The sequence below is a fragment of the Balaenoptera musculus genome, chromosome Y, assembly GCF_009873245.2.
Source record: "Balaenoptera musculus isolate JJ_BM4_2016_0621 chromosome Y, mBalMus1.pri.v3, whole genome shotgun sequence".
NCBI classification, from domain to species: domain Eukaryota; kingdom Metazoa; phylum Chordata; class Mammalia; order Artiodactyla; family Balaenopteridae; genus Balaenoptera; species Balaenoptera musculus.
In genome coordinates, this window is record NC_045807.1 from 326,178 (window position 1) to 344,053 (window position 17,876).

General features: G+C 36.6%; 1 protein-coding gene across 2 annotated transcripts in view; it reads left to right on the forward strand.

Annotated features, from left to right (window-relative positions):
• The window catches only part of LOC118889439 (U2 small nuclear ribonucleoprotein auxiliary factor 35 kDa subunit-related protein 2-like), a 29,163-nt gene extending 13,006 nt beyond the window's left edge, over nucleotides 1–16,157 (forward strand). For both annotated transcript variants that reach the window (XM_036841182.1, XM_036841183.1), the window contains 4 exons: nucleotides 4,746–4,959; nucleotides 11,853–11,908; nucleotides 12,625–12,734; nucleotides 15,501–16,157. In XM_036841182.1, the coding sequence (XP_036697077.1) occupies nucleotides 4,746–4,959; nucleotides 11,853–11,908; nucleotides 12,625–12,734; nucleotides 15,501–15,943 (823 nt within the window). In that variant the 3' untranslated portion in view covers nucleotides 15,944–16,157. The remainder of the gene's footprint in view (nucleotides 1–4,745; nucleotides 4,960–11,852; nucleotides 11,909–12,624; nucleotides 12,735–15,500) is intronic.
• Nucleotides 16,158–17,876: the final 1,719 nt, after the last annotated feature.

A 17,876-nucleotide genomic window follows, 5' to 3' on the forward strand; every position in this document is an offset into this window, starting at 1 on the left:
AGAGAGTTGAAACATTGAGGTTTTTGAGGGGTTTTTTTGGGTGAGGCACAGTCTTCAGTTTAAATTATTGATCATGTATCTGCTGCCTTCTTGCCACTTTTCCAGTCCTCCAGCTGACAGTACTCTGCTTCCCCCATACCTATTTCTAAGGTAGACTTAACTTAGTTCTCTGATGGTGCTTCCTTTTCTTTCCTCCCACACCTTATAAACATCTTTTGCTTCTTGTTTTCTACCCTGTGCTTGCATTGGTCCATGTGGACAACATGACTGGGAAAATAATACATTTGTGCTGTTTCCAGGAACCTTAGAACTCTGGCTTTGTTTTTCCAGTGGAAAACACTTGCACAAAATGAGCTTTTTAAAATTGCTTTGCTTAAATGGATATCTGTGCAGGACAGGATCAGAGTGAATAGAGGGAGTATTCACATTAACCACTCTCAGTATACTCAGGCTCAGGAACAGCCATCTTGGTTCAAAAACTAGGTTTAGTAGCTGTCATTTTGGGAAAATTAATTAAGATCTCTGTGCCATATTTTCCTTATCTATAAAATAGGGATTAAAAATAGTATCACCCTTATAAGGGGACTGTGAGCCTGAAATGAGTGAATACATGGGAAGCACATAAAACAGTGCCAGGCACATGGCAAGCCCTAAGTGTTTGCTTGTGTTTTCATTATGATCACTGTTGCTGTTGTTCTCTGAACCATTCTTGTTCTGTATCTCTTTGGGATCCGTGTTTCTGAAACAAGACATTTATGTGGAAAACTAAGTGTTGATCTCTTCATTCATTTAACAAATATTTGAACATCTGTATTCCAGGCACTTGTCATTTTTATAATTTGGCTCATTTATCAATAAACAATTCAAAGTAGGTACTATAATCTGCCCCTATCCACAGGGCATATGTTCCAAGCACCCCAGTGGATGGCTGAGCCACAGTAAGTACCAAACTCACTGTATACTATGTTTTTTCCTATAACAATAACCAATAACCAAAACCAATAACAAAGATTAATTATTAAAATTGGCATAGTAAAAGATTAATAATAATAATAAAATGAAACAATTATAGCAGTATGATGTAATAAAAGTTATAGGAATGTGGTACTCTCAAAATATCTTGTACTACATTCACCCTTACGATGATGTGAGATCATAAAATGCCCACATGATGAGATGACATGAGATAAATGACTTTGGCTTCTTTTAACCTTCTGATGATAGAAGGAAGGAAGATCATCTGTTTTGGTGATACTGTATCATTAAACCATGATGATATTGATGGTTGGATGCCAGGAGCAGGTGGTGTCATTGGATGGAGATCCTTGGCAGGATATAGAGTAGGACAGCACAATATTTCATCACACTGCTCAGAACAGTGCACAATTTAAAACTTACAAGTTGTTTATTTCCAGAATTTTCCATTTAATGTTTTAAGACACTGGTTGACCAAGAGTAAACGAAACGATGGGTAACAGGAGACAAACTGAGTAATTAGAGTAATCTCTGTCAGTAGTAAGTAATTCAGTAAATTTATTATGTATTCCACAGAAGAGAAGATCTAATCATAATTTTTATGTCCTATTAATCCCAAATCCATGAAACGATGTGGTTCTTTTATATTTTACTCATAAAATTATCCTTGCTATGAGTTTTTCCTTCTTCAAAATACTGACCTTTGCTGTCTTTCTTTTTTTTTCACCCTAAACTTGTCTTCATCTTTTTACATGTCTAAAAACAGTAATTCTGAACCTTGAATCACGTTAGGATCATGTTAAAAACTTTTAAAAAATAATATTCTTTAGCCTCACCTCAAATTATGTTAATCAAAATGTCAAACATTTTGAAATGTCTCCAGATGTTTTCAGTGTGCCCCAGGATTGAGAGCCATTATTGTAGAATATTTAACTCCCTTTTTGTTATATAGCTGGGATTATACTTGCCCAGGGTATCTGTGAAGGGATTTATAAAGTGCGGTGAGCAGTGAAAGCTTCCTCTTGAGGAACCAGGAACTAACCAAGAAGAGGGATTTTATTCCATTTAGTAACCTTTAGAACCCAAATGTAGGTTTAATGTCATCAAAAATAGTAATAATTCTTTGATTTAATATACTCCCCCTCATACATATTTGGTGGATTATGTTTGAAAGACAGCTGAGACTCAGAATATGTTCACATTTGTGTGCATAGTTGAACTAAAGTTCAAGTTTCATTTCAAGATTTTAGCTGCCTGATCCCTTGTTTATGTTGTACTGCAATATTTCCATGAATTTTAAGACTTTAAGGTTATACTTGGGAGTTCCCTGGTGATCCAGTGATTAGGACTCAGCACTTTCACTGCGGAGGGCCCAGGTTCAATTCCTGGTTGGGGAACTAAGATCCCACAAGCCACATAGCAAGGCAAAAAAAAAGACTGTCCTTTTATTGGGTTTATGTGAGAAGAAGGGAGATATCCTAAGCAGTTTTAGGAAATCAGTTGACTCTACTTAATTTGCGGAAAGGGAAAAGGAACGTCACACTCTGAAAACCCACACCTGAGAGTTGTTTCAAGGAAATATCCACAGTGGTCAGATTAGTTTGTGACAGTTCTTAATACTTTCACAGGCATATGAAATTAGCATTAAAACTGTCCAAAAATATATATATATATATGAGTTAGTCAGGCATTTTCGTCATTCAGGTGATGAGTTGTGAGATAAAAGTCTGTGGAATTAGCAGTTAAATCCAGAGCCATCTTCTCAGACAAATTTACTGTTCCACTTTTACAGAAAATTGTAGTGACTTGCCCCAGATCATTTCAAGCATTCTTTTCTGTTAAGGTTTGTGAGATCATTGGAGAAATACATTCATAACCTAAGCATTTCTTTGGTTGCATGTTTTTATAAGTAGTACTAAGTTCAAGTCTGGAATCTTTCTGGAATTGGCATTTTTTGGAGTCACGGCTTTGAGAGTTCTTTCCTCCCCCTGCCCACCAAAAGAACATAACTACTAATGATACTCAAGATACTCATATCTGTCTTGAGTATTTATTTATATCTTACCTTCTTCCAGAAGTGACTGTAAAAGGCTACATACTAAGTTAAATAAAATAGAGGAAATGGGAAGCAAGGCAGAGAGAAGGAAACAAGTTATTTTGAATATGCAGTACATTTGACTCTGCATTTTAATGCGTTCCAGTTCTTTTCAGGTGATTCTGGGAATCAAACAGAGGATCAGTACCATGCCTTCAAAAATACCACTTAGTTAACTTTTCAATAGGAGCTGTCAGGCCATCATTTTTTAATACACTCAAGCTTGTGTGGGTATTTCCAGGTACAGTGGGGATTTTCCCTAAATGGTGACTTGGCTCTGTCCCAAAATTCACAGATGCTCGTTTGACACCCTAGAAACTAGATCTGGGTTATAATCCTGTGAACAGAATTTTAAATTCATTAATTGAGGTGCTTGTTTGCTACTATATTTATTTACAGCTATAAAATTTCACTTTACAGTTAACAGTGCCAACCAAGATAAGTCCTCCCAATTCTGTAGGTAGCTGCTTGGGAATATACAGATCACATTACAAATTGAATAATCTAGAAGGTCATTTGGAGAGTAGAAAATTTCACATTAGTTAATGCTGAACATGTCAGACCTATGCATGATTTGTATTGGGCATTCTGTATGCATTTTCTCAGTAGGTACATAGATGTATAATCTCTATATACGTTTTTGTCTTACAAAACTGAACCTCTGTACCCATGAAACAACTCCACATTTCTCTCTTCCCCCAAATCTCTGGGATCCATGACTGACCAGTTTTTTTTTTGTTTTGTTTTTTGTTTTTTTTCTTTAAAATACAGTTTTATTTTCTCTGATTATAAAAATCAGAAATGCTTATTATTAAGAAAAGATCCCCATTTTAGACATGTTAGCTTTCCAGATGTTTGTTTAAGTACATATGTATAAATATTTTTTGTTTTACAAAAACAGCACCATAAAGTATACGTACTATTTTGTAGCCTATTTTATTCACTAAAAATAGATCATGAATGTTTTCTTATGGCAATAAAGCCAGGTCTACTCAATTTTCGGTGGTTGTACAACATTCCAATCTATGGATACATCATAGTTTACTTAACTAATTCCCTATTGTTGGACATCCCCCCCCCCCGCCCCATAATGCCTAATAAGTGCAGACCAGTTTTTTTTTTTTTGAGGGGCATGTCATCATTTTAATGATGTAGATCTTTGGTGTTTCCCTCATTAGCAGTACTGACCAGTTTTTAACTACAAAATATTAACCATGAACTGTTAATTACTTGGAACCTTGAAATAAAAATTTTTTTTCTCATGTTATCTTAGGACAAGAAAGTAAATAATAATACAGGTCATATGAAGCATTTTTAAATTATGCAAGTACAAGTGAGTTAAGTCAGCGCAGCCCTGACCCAGTTGAAACTGCAAAAAAGAATCCTGTTTTTCATAAAGGTTAACATTGTTTCTTAAATAAAAATTAAATTATATATATATAATGCCATATAACAAACAGGCACTAGACTGTAAGGTGGTCAGATCTGGATCATCTCTCACAAGCCATGTGACTTGGATAACTGAGCTTTTTTAGGCCTCAGCTTGCTTCTTTGCGAAGTGGGGGAAATACTACCCATGATTGTCGTAGGGGGTTGCAAGGATCAGAGAAAAAACATAAAATGCCGTGAAAACTGTAAAATATTATATATAGAATAAGATTAACTGTTGTTGCAGGTGTTCACGTAAACACAATTTCCCGGCATCAAGTCCCACCCTTCTTATTAAAAGCATGTTTACGACGTTTGGGATGGAGCAGTGCAGATGGGACGACTATGACCCTGACGCAAGCCTGGAGTACAGCGAAGAGGAAACCTACCAGCAGTTCCTGGACTTCTATGACAGCGTGCTCCCCGAGTTCAAGAACGTGGGGAAAGTGGTCCAGTTCAAGGTGGGCACATGCAGTGCGCGTGGAGGACGGGACTAGTTTGCCTCCCTCTGAAGTACTGGATGGGATGGGAAAGCAAGGGTACAGTCTCTCCACCTGGGTGGGTCGTGCGCTGTGGTGTAGGGCCTGGCACCATGTTGGAAGGCAATGTTAATTCCTTCTGTCTCCCTCTCCATCCACCTCATTGCAATACAGTAGAGGTACTACTTGAAATTGTGAAGAGGTACTAGCATGACATTTTCTGGGTTCTGAGGTTTTGATGAGAAAATATCTTTCGTCCATTCAGTACCTTTATGTTCCCCCTCTTTTCCAAACTGTGAATTCTCTGCATAAGGTCCTCTGCAGACAGCTGTCCAAGCATTCATTAAGGGGCTGCGTATGATGGGGAATGCACCTCCTTACTTGTAGTTGGTCTCAGCTACAACTGCATTGTAACACAGCTTGCTGATTGATGTATTATGTTGATAGTGCCAGCTTGCAACTTCTGCCCAAAGTATGCATTATTTCTTCTGGAACTACCAAAGAACATAAACCTTGACTTTTTTTAGATTGTGTTTATAGATTGGATATTTTCAAACAGAACATAATGTTCCAAAAATCATGGTTTGTGTTACTGAGTAAAGGAATGCAAATTACACATAATTTTTAAAAAATATTTTTAAAGGTCAGGTGTTAAAGTCAGGTCTGATACCTTTTGCTCTCAAGAACCAATAGTGGAATCCTGATAGAGAAGCCTCCTACCTTGTTTATGCTTTGATCAGATTCTGAGCTTAATGATTTTGTTATGTTAAAGCAGAGGCTGTCATGTAATTTGAAAAAAGATGGAATTAAAGCTATGGATTTTTTTTTCTGATAGTTGGAAATGTAAGTTGAAAATAAAACAACACAGCAACTTCTAGTAAGGGACACTCTTGCCATAGTTCAAGACTAAATTTAATTTCTAAATTCAGACCTATACTTTTGTTTACTGACTCTGAGTATTTTTTTCATTTCTTTTAAGATTTTCTTTTCTCTTATCTTTTGCTGCTGTTCTATATATCGTCCTGTCTTCGCACTAATTCTCGGTACAGTTTACGCTCTATATCTGTACGTTCCACATTTGCAGATTCTGCAACTGCAGATACAACCAGCGGTGGATTGAAGGTATTCCCCAGCCCCCACCTCCAAATCCAAAAAGTTCCCAAAAAGCAGAACTTGAATTTGCCACACACTGATAGCTACTTATATAGCATTTACATTGTATTAGGTATTATGAGTAATCCAGAGATGATTTAAAGTTTATGGGAGAATGTGCATAGGTTATGTGCAAATATTGTACCCTTTTATATAAGGGACTTGAGCATCCATGGATTTTGGTATCCAAGGAGTCCTGGAACCAATCCCCTAAGGAAACCAAGGAATGACTGTACAACTAATAAAAAGTGAAGTGGAAGTGCCTGTCAGACACAGCACAATATCGTTAGAAGCACAGGCCATGGAGTCAGTGTGGTTTGACTAACCCTGTGCTCCAGAACATGTCACTTCACCTCTTCATGACTTTTCCTCATCTCAAAAGTGAATTATCACTGTATTCCATCTTGAGATCTCTAAATCATACTGCTTTCAAAACTTACGGCTCCTTAATGGAAATCTCGCTGTTCATGCATAACCACTATCTAATATTTCCTTTTGCTTAAAATTCTGAGCTCTATGGTGTATTTTTTCTTTCAGATGTATTAAAATATAATTGACATACAGCACTTTATAAGTTTATGGTGTCCCACATAATGACCTATACATATCGCAAAATGATTATCACAGCAAGTTTAGTTACATTCATCACCTCATATAATTAATAAAAAAATGTTTTTCCCTTGTGATGAGGACTCTGAGGATTTACTCTCTTAACTTTCAGATATATTACACAACAGTGTTAACTATAATCACTATACCTCCCACTACTTATTTATCTTATAACTGGAAGTTTGTACCTTTTGACCACCTTCATCCAGTTCCCCCAACTCTGGTAACCATAAATCTGATCTCTTTTTCAGTAAGTTCATTTTTGCTTTTGTATTTGTTTTTAAGATTCCACATGTAAGTGAGATCACACTGTATTTGTCTTTCTCTGTCTGACTTATTTCACTTAGCATAATGCCCTCAGCATCTACCCATGTTGTCAAAAATAGCAGGATTTTTTCCTTTTTTATGGCTGAATAATATTCCACTGTGTGTATATGTGTGTGTGTGTGTGTGTGTGTATATATATATATTTATCTCACTTTTTTTTAACCCACTCATCCATCAGTGGACATTTAGTTTGTTACCATGTCTTTGCTATTGTAAATACTGCTGTAGTGAACATCAGGATGCCTATATTTTTTTGAATAAATGTTCTCAGTATCTTCAGATAAATACCCAGAAGTGGGTTTCCTAGATCATATGGTACATTTATTTTTAATTTTTTGAAGAACGGCCATACTGGTCTCCATAGTGGCTGTATCAATTTACATTCCCACCAACAGTGTAGGAGGGTTCCCTTTTCTCCACACCCTCTCCAGCATTTATTGTTTGTAGATTTTTTGAAAATAATAATTGCCATTTTTTTCATTGTTTTCTAACTGTTTTGTAGACCCATTGTTGCTTGTTTCTTATCCTGCTCTCTTCTTTTATTTTCTTTTGCAATTTGATGTTGGGACTTCCTTGGCGGTCCAGTGGTAAAGAATCCACCTTCCAATGCAGGGGATGTGGGTTCAATCCCTGGTTGGGGAAGTAAGATCCCACATAGTTCAGGACAACTAAGCCCATGTGCCTCAACTAGAGAGCCCGGGTGCCACAAACTACAGAGCCCAGGCGCTCTGGAGCCCACACACTGCACCTAGAGAGAAGCCCATGTGCCTCAACAAAGATCCTGCATGCCACAACAAAGACCTGACGCAGCCAAAAATAAAAATAAATAAATTTTTTTAATGTATTAAAAAAAAAAAAAAGATGGCACATCCCCACATTGGGCTCATGTTCCTGACCCATCAAATGCAAAAATGCCTAGGACTTGAGTATGAGGGAGGGAAGAAGACAAATAAAATATTTAAAAAAAAAAAGATTGATGTCATCTGTATCAGTGTACTTTGACTTTTTTATCGTGTTCCTTTGTGTAACTATACAGGTTTTTTCCTTGTTACCATGAGCCTTACATTCCTAAATTTTACACTTTTACATTTCCTCCCCTCACACTTTAGGTTATTGATGTTATATTGCAGTTTACCTGTTTTTTATATGGTGTTTCCAGTGGCAAATTATTCTAATTATGGTTATCTTTAATTTTTTTTTTATGTAGTCAAATGTATCGATGTTTTATTGATTTTGGCTCTCGTTAGAAAGACTCTTCCCTATACAGGAGGAGTGAATATCAATATATGTTTTACTTAGTCCTTATCCTTGTGTGATTTCCTTTCTCTCTCTTTTTTTTTTTTCCTGGCTGTACCACGGATCTTAGTTCCCTGACCAGGAATTGAACCTGTGCCCTCTGCAGTGGAAGCACAGAGTCCTAACCACCGGACCATCAGGGAATTCCCCTGGTTATCTTTAATATGATTAAACTTTTAAACTAGAGTTGTAAGTGAATTATACAGCACCGGTTCTGTATTAGAGATGGTAATGACTTTGACTGAAAATTTAGCATTGCCAGTGAAACATTTTTATGATGTAATTCGTGTCCTTTTACTTCCATTTGAAGAACTTTCTTTAGCATTTCTTGTAAGGCAGGTCTAGTGGTGATGAACTCCCTTAGATTTTCTTTGTTCAGGGAAGTGTTTATATTTGCTTCATTTTTGAAGGACAGCTTTGCTAGGTATGGTATTCTTGGTTGACTATTTTTCTTTTCAGTATTATGAATATATCATTCCATTCTCTCCTGGCCTGAAAGATTTCTGTTGAGAAATCCACCTATTTTCTTATGCAGGGTGGTAAGGAGGATTTCTTCCCCTTGTATGTGACTTGTCACTTTACTCTTGCTTTCAATTTTTTTTTTTTTTTCTGTCTTTTACTTTAGACAGTGTAATTTACAATGTCTTGGTTTACCCATTTTGGGCCTTTCATGCCTCATGGATCTGTCATTTCTCTTTCCAGCTTTGAGAAGTTTCCAGTCATTATTGCTTTAAATATACTTTTTGTCCCTTTCTCTTTCTCCTTCCTTCTGGGATTCTCATAATGCAAATATTGTTTCCGTTGGTGGTATCCCATAAGTCCTGTAGGCTTTCTTCACTCTTTTTTGTTTTTTCTTTTTGCTCCTCTGATTGTATAATTTCAAATGTCCTGTCGTCTAAATAATTGATTCTTAGGTCAAGTCTGCTATTGAGGTTCTCTTCAGTTTAGTCACTGTATCCTTTATCTCTAGGATTTTTATTTTTCCTGATTTATTTTTGTTTATCTTCTCTTAGTTGAACTTTTTGTTTTCTTTATGCATTGTTTTCCTAATTTCCTTTAAGTTGTTTGCCTGTGTGTTCTTGTAGCTTACTAAACTTCTTTAAGAGGATTGTTTTGAATTTGTTTACCAGTTTATAATTCTCCATTTCTTTCTTTTCACTTATTAGAGCTTTATTAGTTTCCACTGATGGTGCCATGTTACCCTGATTTTTCATGGTCCTTGATTTCTTAACATTGATACATTTGAGGAAGCAGTCTTTTCACCAGAAGTCTCTTCTCCAAGCCTAACTTAGAGTCCTGGAAATGTGAGTTGATAGTGTCATTTGGCAGGTGGGGCTTCTTGTCAGGGTCTAATTTTGCACCAGGCCACTGCCTAAGCTCTGAGATGGTGGGGGAGGAGGCAGAGCTGGCTGATAACAGTTGGAGAGGATTGCTGGCTTGGTTCCCTGCACAAGGAAGACTATGGTTGCCTGGGTTCTCTGGTTCAGTTTCCTAGATCATGCATCCCCAACCTCCAGGCCGTGGGCCGGTACCCATCTGTGGCCTGTTAGGAACCAGGCCACACAGCAGGAGGTGAATATGGCAGGCGAGCGAGCGAAGCTTCATCTGCTGCTCCCCATCAGTTGCATTTCCACTTGAACCATTCCCCTCTGCCCCCTCGCACCCCACCCCCAGTCTGTGGAAAATTTATCTTCCATGAAACAGGCCCCTGGTGCCAAAAAGGTTGGGGACTGCTGTCCTAGATGGTTAGTTCTGGTTACTATAGTCAGCAGTAGGTAGGGATATGAATTTTCTTTGCCCTCACAGGGCAGGAAAAAGTCCCAAGGTCAATTAAGCATGTTGTTTGGGGACTCAAATCAGGCAAGACTATGCACTGAATTCTTGGCCAGATAGGATCATTGGCTTTACACTGCAGACAGGGAAAGCTATGGACTGTGCTCTTTCCAATTGTTACTGTAACATTGGCTGTACTGTGGGCTATACAGTTTCCCATGTGCTCCAGTTAACATTTCTTGATAGGTGGACTGAAAGCTGTACTCATCCGTTGGTGGAGCTATGAGTTGGTTTACTTGCCCACGCTGGATCAAAGGCCAGCAAGGTTTCTGTTTGGGGATCAAATTTAGCAGAACTATGCACCAAGTTCCCTGGGCTCTCTGTATGAGCTCTTTACAGGCATACTTCATTTCACAGATATCTGAGGTTTTTGTACACATTGAAGGTGTATAGCAACTCTATGTTGAGCAAATCTATTGACACCATTTTTTCAACTGCATTTGCTTATGTCTCTCACATTTTTGTAATTCTTGCAATATTTCAAATTTTTTCACTTTATTATATTTGTTATGGTATCTCTGATCAGTGATCTTTGATGTTACTATTGCAAAAAGATTATGACTCACTGAAGGCTCAGTTGATGGTTAGCATTTTTTAGCAATAAAGCATTTTAAGGTATGTACCTTTTTTTTTTAGACCTAAATGCTTTTGCACTCTTGATAAACTTCATTATTATATGCTCTGAGAAACCAAAAACTTTGTGTAACTCATTTTATTGCAGTGTTCAATTTACTGCAGTGGTCTGGAATCAAACCCAAAATACCTCTGAGATATGTCCGTAATGTTAATTGCAAAGCCTGTGCTAATCAGACTGGCAATTATAAATGGAAAGCAGTTAGTAAATTTTTGGTATGAAAGCTTTTTAAACATTTATTATGGAAATTTTTAGAAGGTCCTTGGGATAACTGGGCTGAATCATCTCTAAGGTCCCTTGTACTGTGTTCTGAGGCCTTTTACTCTTCCTGTAAGGGTAGTATTATATATCATATATAGTGTAATTCAATACTGATACTGTCCCCCTCCCTTTTGGGGAGTGGGGTGCTCTAATAAACATATTATAATAAATTGGTAAATTTAAAAAATTATTTTGGGAAAAAATATCTAAACTTTACTATGAATGTTTGTAGGTTTTTCTACCATTATATAAATATATATGTATATGCATTTGTGTCTGTATATATTCATACATATTTATATGTGTATATATGTTTGCGTCTGGAATTCAAAGATATACCCATTCTCAAGATGGTGCTCACTTATGTGAGCAAGAGGGAAGAATACAGTGAAATGGCTTCAACATTTCAAGAAAGTAAAACTTTAACATTCTACTTATTTTTTTACAATCTTGGTCAAAAATGGAAATTAAATTAAAGTGGCATGTATATGACTGATTTAAATTTCTTGTGGTTTTATGCATATGGAAACATTTTATATTTATTGAAGAATGAATCTGATCAACAGAGATCACATAATTGGGGCCTGCAGTGCTGCTGCATGATGAAGTATGCCTTTAATAAAAGTGAGAGTAAGGTATCTCAGTTTTGAAATCTTTTTTTGATAACTACATGGGGTAATACTAGCCTAGACAAAGTGTATTTGATAACTGAATTTTTTTTTCCTTAAGTTTTTTTGTGATAGAATACTTCATTGCTCCTTAGGTCAGCTGCAACTTGGAACCTCATCTGAGAGGCAATGTGTATGTTCAATATCAATCGTAAGTATTCTGAACGTAAATATTAAATATGTCCATGTTTTGTAGCACATCTGTTTTGTTTATGTTGACTTCTGGGATTATTCCACTGATATATATCTTTTATATGCATGATATTTTTAACAATGCAGACATCAAGAGCTGATACAGAAAATGCATTCTTTGTGTATTTATATGGTTTTGAACAAGTTTCAATAGTTATATTATTATGTATATAGTAATTAAGATACAAAACTTGAAAAAAGAAAAACCAGGATAGAGAATTTAGAAGTATAAATTGAAAGTGTCAGAAATTGAAGCCAATATAAATCATAGGTATATTTTACCCGCTAAGAAAACAGTTAATGTATCATCATTTTGTCTTGATATTTGCCTCGATCATTACATAGCTGACTGGTTAAATTAACCACTGTGGAGCAACAGCAATCCTAGCTGAAAAAGAACGAGCTCTAACAGTGGAAACACTTTCCATTTTTAATAGTCAACTCTTTTGAGTTAAGAAACTGGTTTGCATCCATCAAAACCTTTTGGAGGGTTAGTAAAAAGATTCCTAGTGTATGTTGAGTTTTAGGAGCTTGAATGCTCTCATAAGGGCTCCCTCAGTAGTGACTTTGTGGTCGTATAGTAAATTAACAAAAGGGTTGATTAATAAATAATAGGGTTATATCTATATATTAGAACATTACTGTAAAATGCATCTGTTAATTTGTGGTATAAAGGGAAGAAGAATGTCAGGCAGCCCTTTCTCTGTTTAATGGACGATGGTATGCTGGACGACAGCTTCAGTGTGAATTCTGCCCAGTGACCCGATGGAAAATGGCAATTTGTGGTACGTAAAATACCATGATGATTTTTTTCCCTTGATTGTTCCACTGCTATATAAAAGGACATTCTTAGTAGGAAAAAAACAACCTGTTAAAGGGGTTTTTTAAAAAACGGAATCACAAGGAATAGCTCTCATCTTCCCACACATGAGCATTATATAAAGGACATCACATTTTAGATCTGTAATAGACCATGTGGGTCATGTTATGCCATGAGTAACTGAGTTCACAGTGTATTGGTAGCAGACTCAGGTTATCTAATCTTTGATTCTGAGTTCTGTGTACTACTTTAATAAGCCACATTTTACTTATCACAGTTCTAGAGGCGTTTTCTATTCTTTGGCTCCCCTCACTTGAGTGGTTTTTTTCTGTCCATCTTTTATCCTTAATGACTATTCTATCATCTTGTTATGTCATCATGTAATATTTTCTGCCTTACATGAAATACTTGCTTTTGTATGTTAGAGGTTGATTATAGCTGTGTAGAATCTGTTAAGGGTGTTGTCAGACTAATTCATGAACACTGATCACCAAATCAGAAAATGAGTGAGTCCTTTGCTGAGACTATCTAGCAGTTCTGTTGGCCTTGTTATTTTCAAACTTCTTTCTATTAGATTGGCTTAGCCAAATTGTCAAGTGCCTCAGATGAAAAAAGATGAAGCTATAAATGCCTTTGGGGAATACTTTTCTTCCCTGTTACTTTTGCTTGTTTGCTTTGTACTCACTTGCTTAAAATCTCTTATTTAAAAAAATGTAACTTATAAATTCTGAATCACAATAGTGGTTTGCCATCCTGCTCTTAGCAGATGCTGCCATTTTAAAAGCATGTTAAAGTGGCCTGGGAGGTAGCTTTTAGAAGTAAAACTAAAAGAACAATTTCAGCATAAGCTTTAAGACTTGTAAGATGAAAGGGAGAAAATTGTTTTCTCTGTAAAGGTAGGTTGTTTTTGTCAGTTCCTGGGAATCCCATTTGATTTCAGTGACGTGCTTCTGTTCGTGACTTAGACTTCCCCAGAAGAAGAGGCTATTCTACTTTTTCTTTTCTTTTTTTTTTGTAGTAACAGTAGTGTTGAGATACAATTCACTTAACAAAATTTATCCTTTCAAAGTACAGAATTCAGTGTTTTTTATTACATTCAGAACTGTGTGACCATCACATCTAATTTTAGAACATTTTCTTCACCCTCAAAGAACCTGACACCCATTAGCAGCCACTCTGCATTCTCTACTCCCCCATCTCCTGATAATCAGTAATCTACTCTCCCTCTCCATAGATTTGCCTATTCTGGACATTTCATATACATGGAATCGTACAATATTGACCTTTTGTGTCTGGCTTCTTTTGCTTAGCATGTTTGCAAGATACATCCATATTATAGCATGTATCAGAACTTCACTCCTTTTTATAATCTAAATTATATTGCTTTCTGTGGTATACTACATTTTATTTATTTATTCATTAGTTGATGGACTCCTAGGTTGTTTCCACTTTTTGGTTATTACGTATAATGCTACTAAGATGTACAGATTCTGTGTGAGTATGTTTCATTTCTTTTGTGTACATGCCCTAGTAGCATAGTTGCAAGATCATATGGTAATTCTGTTTAATGTTTTGAAAAACTGCCAAACCATTTTCTAAAGCAGCTGAATTATTTTATAATTCCACCAGCAATGTATGAGTACCAGCTTCGCTATATGCCTGCAATACAGTTAATTTTCTTTTAATTTTACCTATCCTACCAGCTATGACATGGTTATCTCACTGTGGTTTTGATTTGCATTTTCCTAATGGCCAGTTATGTTGAACATCTTTTTATGAAGTTGCTGGTCATTTTTATAATCTTTTGGAGAAATCTCAAATGAAGTTCTTTGCCTGTTTCTTAACTGGGTTCTTTTCTTTTTACTATTGAGTTGTAAGTGTTCTTTAGATAATCTAAATAGAAGTCCCTTATCACAGATGCTCTGCAAATTATCTTATAGTGTATGTTTTTTCACTTTTTTGATGGTGTACTTTGAAGCACAGTTTTTAATTTTGATGAGGTTGAATACATTTATTTTTAAAGAATTTTATAGTTTCATCTCAAAGTTTAAGATCCATTTTTGAGTTAGTTTTTGTATATAGTATCAAGGAGGAAGGTATTTATTTCACTTTTAACTGTTTTACATATTTGGGGAATTTACTGCTATTTAAAAATGTTTAAAAGCATCAAAGTTTTGTTAAAAAATAGAGTCCACTTTGAGAAGCATCTTTCATATTAACAGAACTTGGTAAATTTGAAACAGTAGGGCAATGTTTATCATCATATTTTAAAATACAAAGAAAATACAGGTTCTTGTACCTACAGTGAGTGCTCCCTTTTCACCAGTAATTCTGTCTTGCCAGCACCATGCTGTCAAATCACACTACCATCTAGATTCCAAGGAATGGTTCTACAGTACTAATTTGGGGATCTGCACTGTCAGTCAGTGGGATGGTGAAACCCTAGGAAGAAAATAGTGTGGTCACTATTTGGTTGTGTTCTGAATCATAATCCAGTGGGGAAATAGGATGTTCTTGTTAATTGAAACTTTACGTTTCAGAATGCTATTTGTTAGAGCATTTGAATATTTTTGAAATCTTGGAACCTAAAGTATGAAATCAATTTATGCAGGCTGTTTTTAAGTAATACCCGGGAGAAAATAGTCCTTTCACAAGCTAACATCAGAAATGTACCTTCTGAAAGGGATGAAGTGCCAGCAGTAAATGCCGTTTCCTCACTGTGCCACTGCAGGTTTATTTGAAATACAGCAGTGTCCAAGAGGGAAACACTGCAACTTTCTTCACGTGTTCAGAAATCCCAACAATGAATTTTGGGAAGCGAATCGAGACATGTACCTGTCTCCGGATCGGACTGGCTCCTGCTTCAGTAAGAACTCAGAGAGGAGGGAGCGGCGGGGCCGCCACGACGACTACTACAGTAGGCCACGGAGGAGGAGGAACCCCGGGCCGGCCCACTCCTACAACAGGAACGGGGAGGCCGAGAGGAAGAGGAGGAGGAGGAGCCACGGGGGCAAGAAATCTCACAAGCACACGTCCAAAAGCCGGGAGAGGCACAGTTCCCGAAGCAGAGGAAGGAAAAGGGGCCGCAGCCGTGGCCGGGGCAGCCGCAGCCGCAGCTGGAGCTCCTCCAGGTCCAGGAGCTACGGCAGGAGGGGGTCGGGGAGCCGAGACTGAACTCTGCAGAGTCCCAAATCCAAATAAACTTACCATGTGCTTCAGTAATTGTACACCCTTTAATATGGCAGCTGTGTAGTTGGATAGAGGGCTCTCAGCTCACGTGGGTTAGCAAGTCTGGCAAAAGCCTACTTAGATGAAACCTATTCATGAAGACATATAAACATGAAAGACATATAAACATGAAAGTTACTTATAATCCTAACCCTTAGAGGTTAACACTGGAGCATTGCTTTACCTTTGTTCTTATGGGTATTACAAATATTTTATTATACATAGTTAAGATCATATGGGACTTCTTTTTTCCCATTAAACTTTGTCATATTTTATCTGTTCCTAGATGACTTTTATTCACTTCACATTGTGGATTTGTCAGTTGACTTAACACATCTCTTTTATTTTAAACTTTTTCTTTATTTAAATTATTAGCACCTATAATTCTTATTTATTTATTTATTTATTTTTGGCTGTGTTGGGTCTTCGTTTCTGTGCGAGGGCTTTCTCTAGTTGCAGCAAGCGGGGGCCGCTCTCCATCGCGTTACATGGGCCTCTCACTATCGCGGCCACTCTTGTTGCGGAGCATGGGCTCCAGACGCCCAAGCTCAGTAGTTGTGGCTCACAGGCCTAGTTGCTCCACAGCATGTGGGATCCTCCCAGACCAGGGCTCGAACCCATGTCCCCTGCATTGGCAGGCAGATTCTCAACCACTGTGCCACCAGGGAAGCCCCTATTTTAAACTTCTAATTTCACAGTATTCTGAGCTGTAAACAAAGAAAAATGGTGTGATAAGAGGTCTTTAATTTCACATCATTTATGATAAGATCACATTAAGGGATATAACATTAAAGTATTTCCAACTGCCCTCCACAAAACTACAAAAATTTTACTGTATCAGCTATGACGGTAAATTTTGCTGACCCTACAACCCACATTTTAACCTTTACCAGATGCTGAAGTTTTTCTGTATATATATATATATATCCTTTCGTTCTTTTAAGAATCGTGTTGGCCTTTATTAATAATCTATTAGAATCTTTTCCCCCACACATGAGTTTAATACCTTATATTTTAAAATTCATTTTCTCAGTTTTAAAGTACTTTTTGTTCTTCCTCCTACCCCAGATTCTTGGTCCCTCTAAAAATTGGCAGTTTTCTACCAAGTGTTCATCATTTTTTTGCGGTGTTTTATAGAGTTCTTTGTACAGAAGTAAGGTGCTTTCTTTTTGACCATTTTCAGTAATAGGGTCATTGGACTGAATGTGTCTAGTGTTAAACTAACTATACAAAAATCAATGTAATAGTAAGAGAAGACTCTTCTATAGAGAAAGCTTAAAGCATGATATTATCCCTAAATTTCAGGTGTTAAAACAAGTATGCTCCCACACTTCATTTCTATATAAATTTTGGTTACTTTCCTTGACTGAATCTTGAATTTCACTGTGTGCCATTTGGCAATTTGATACTTGTGAATACTTATTAAATTTGAGAAGGTTTTCTAAGTGATACACATTAAGAATACAAGACTTTAATTTGCAGTCAATAAAACAAAGTTGTTAGACAAGAGTATATTTCACCTTACAGATCTTGGTTTGTTTCAGATTTTAAATGCCTCTATTGCAAAAAATGAAAACTTTTCTGTTGACCTGGTTCACTAATAATGAATAATTGTCACACAATTTAGAACTTTTCAGTACTTTTGCTAAATATAATCAAGAGGTACTTGATTAAATGGGTTACATGTCTTTTAATAGTTCATGGGTAGTTAAGATAATCACTGAACTCAAGGTATTGAAGAGGTATTGGTCACTTTTCCCCTCAAATATGGATGTGTATGTAGATAAGTGCCATGGAGGGAGTATACTTCTTGAAAGGAACTGTATTTAAATCACTAAGTGGGTACATTATCCTGAAAATGTCCATCTTGAACTTAAAT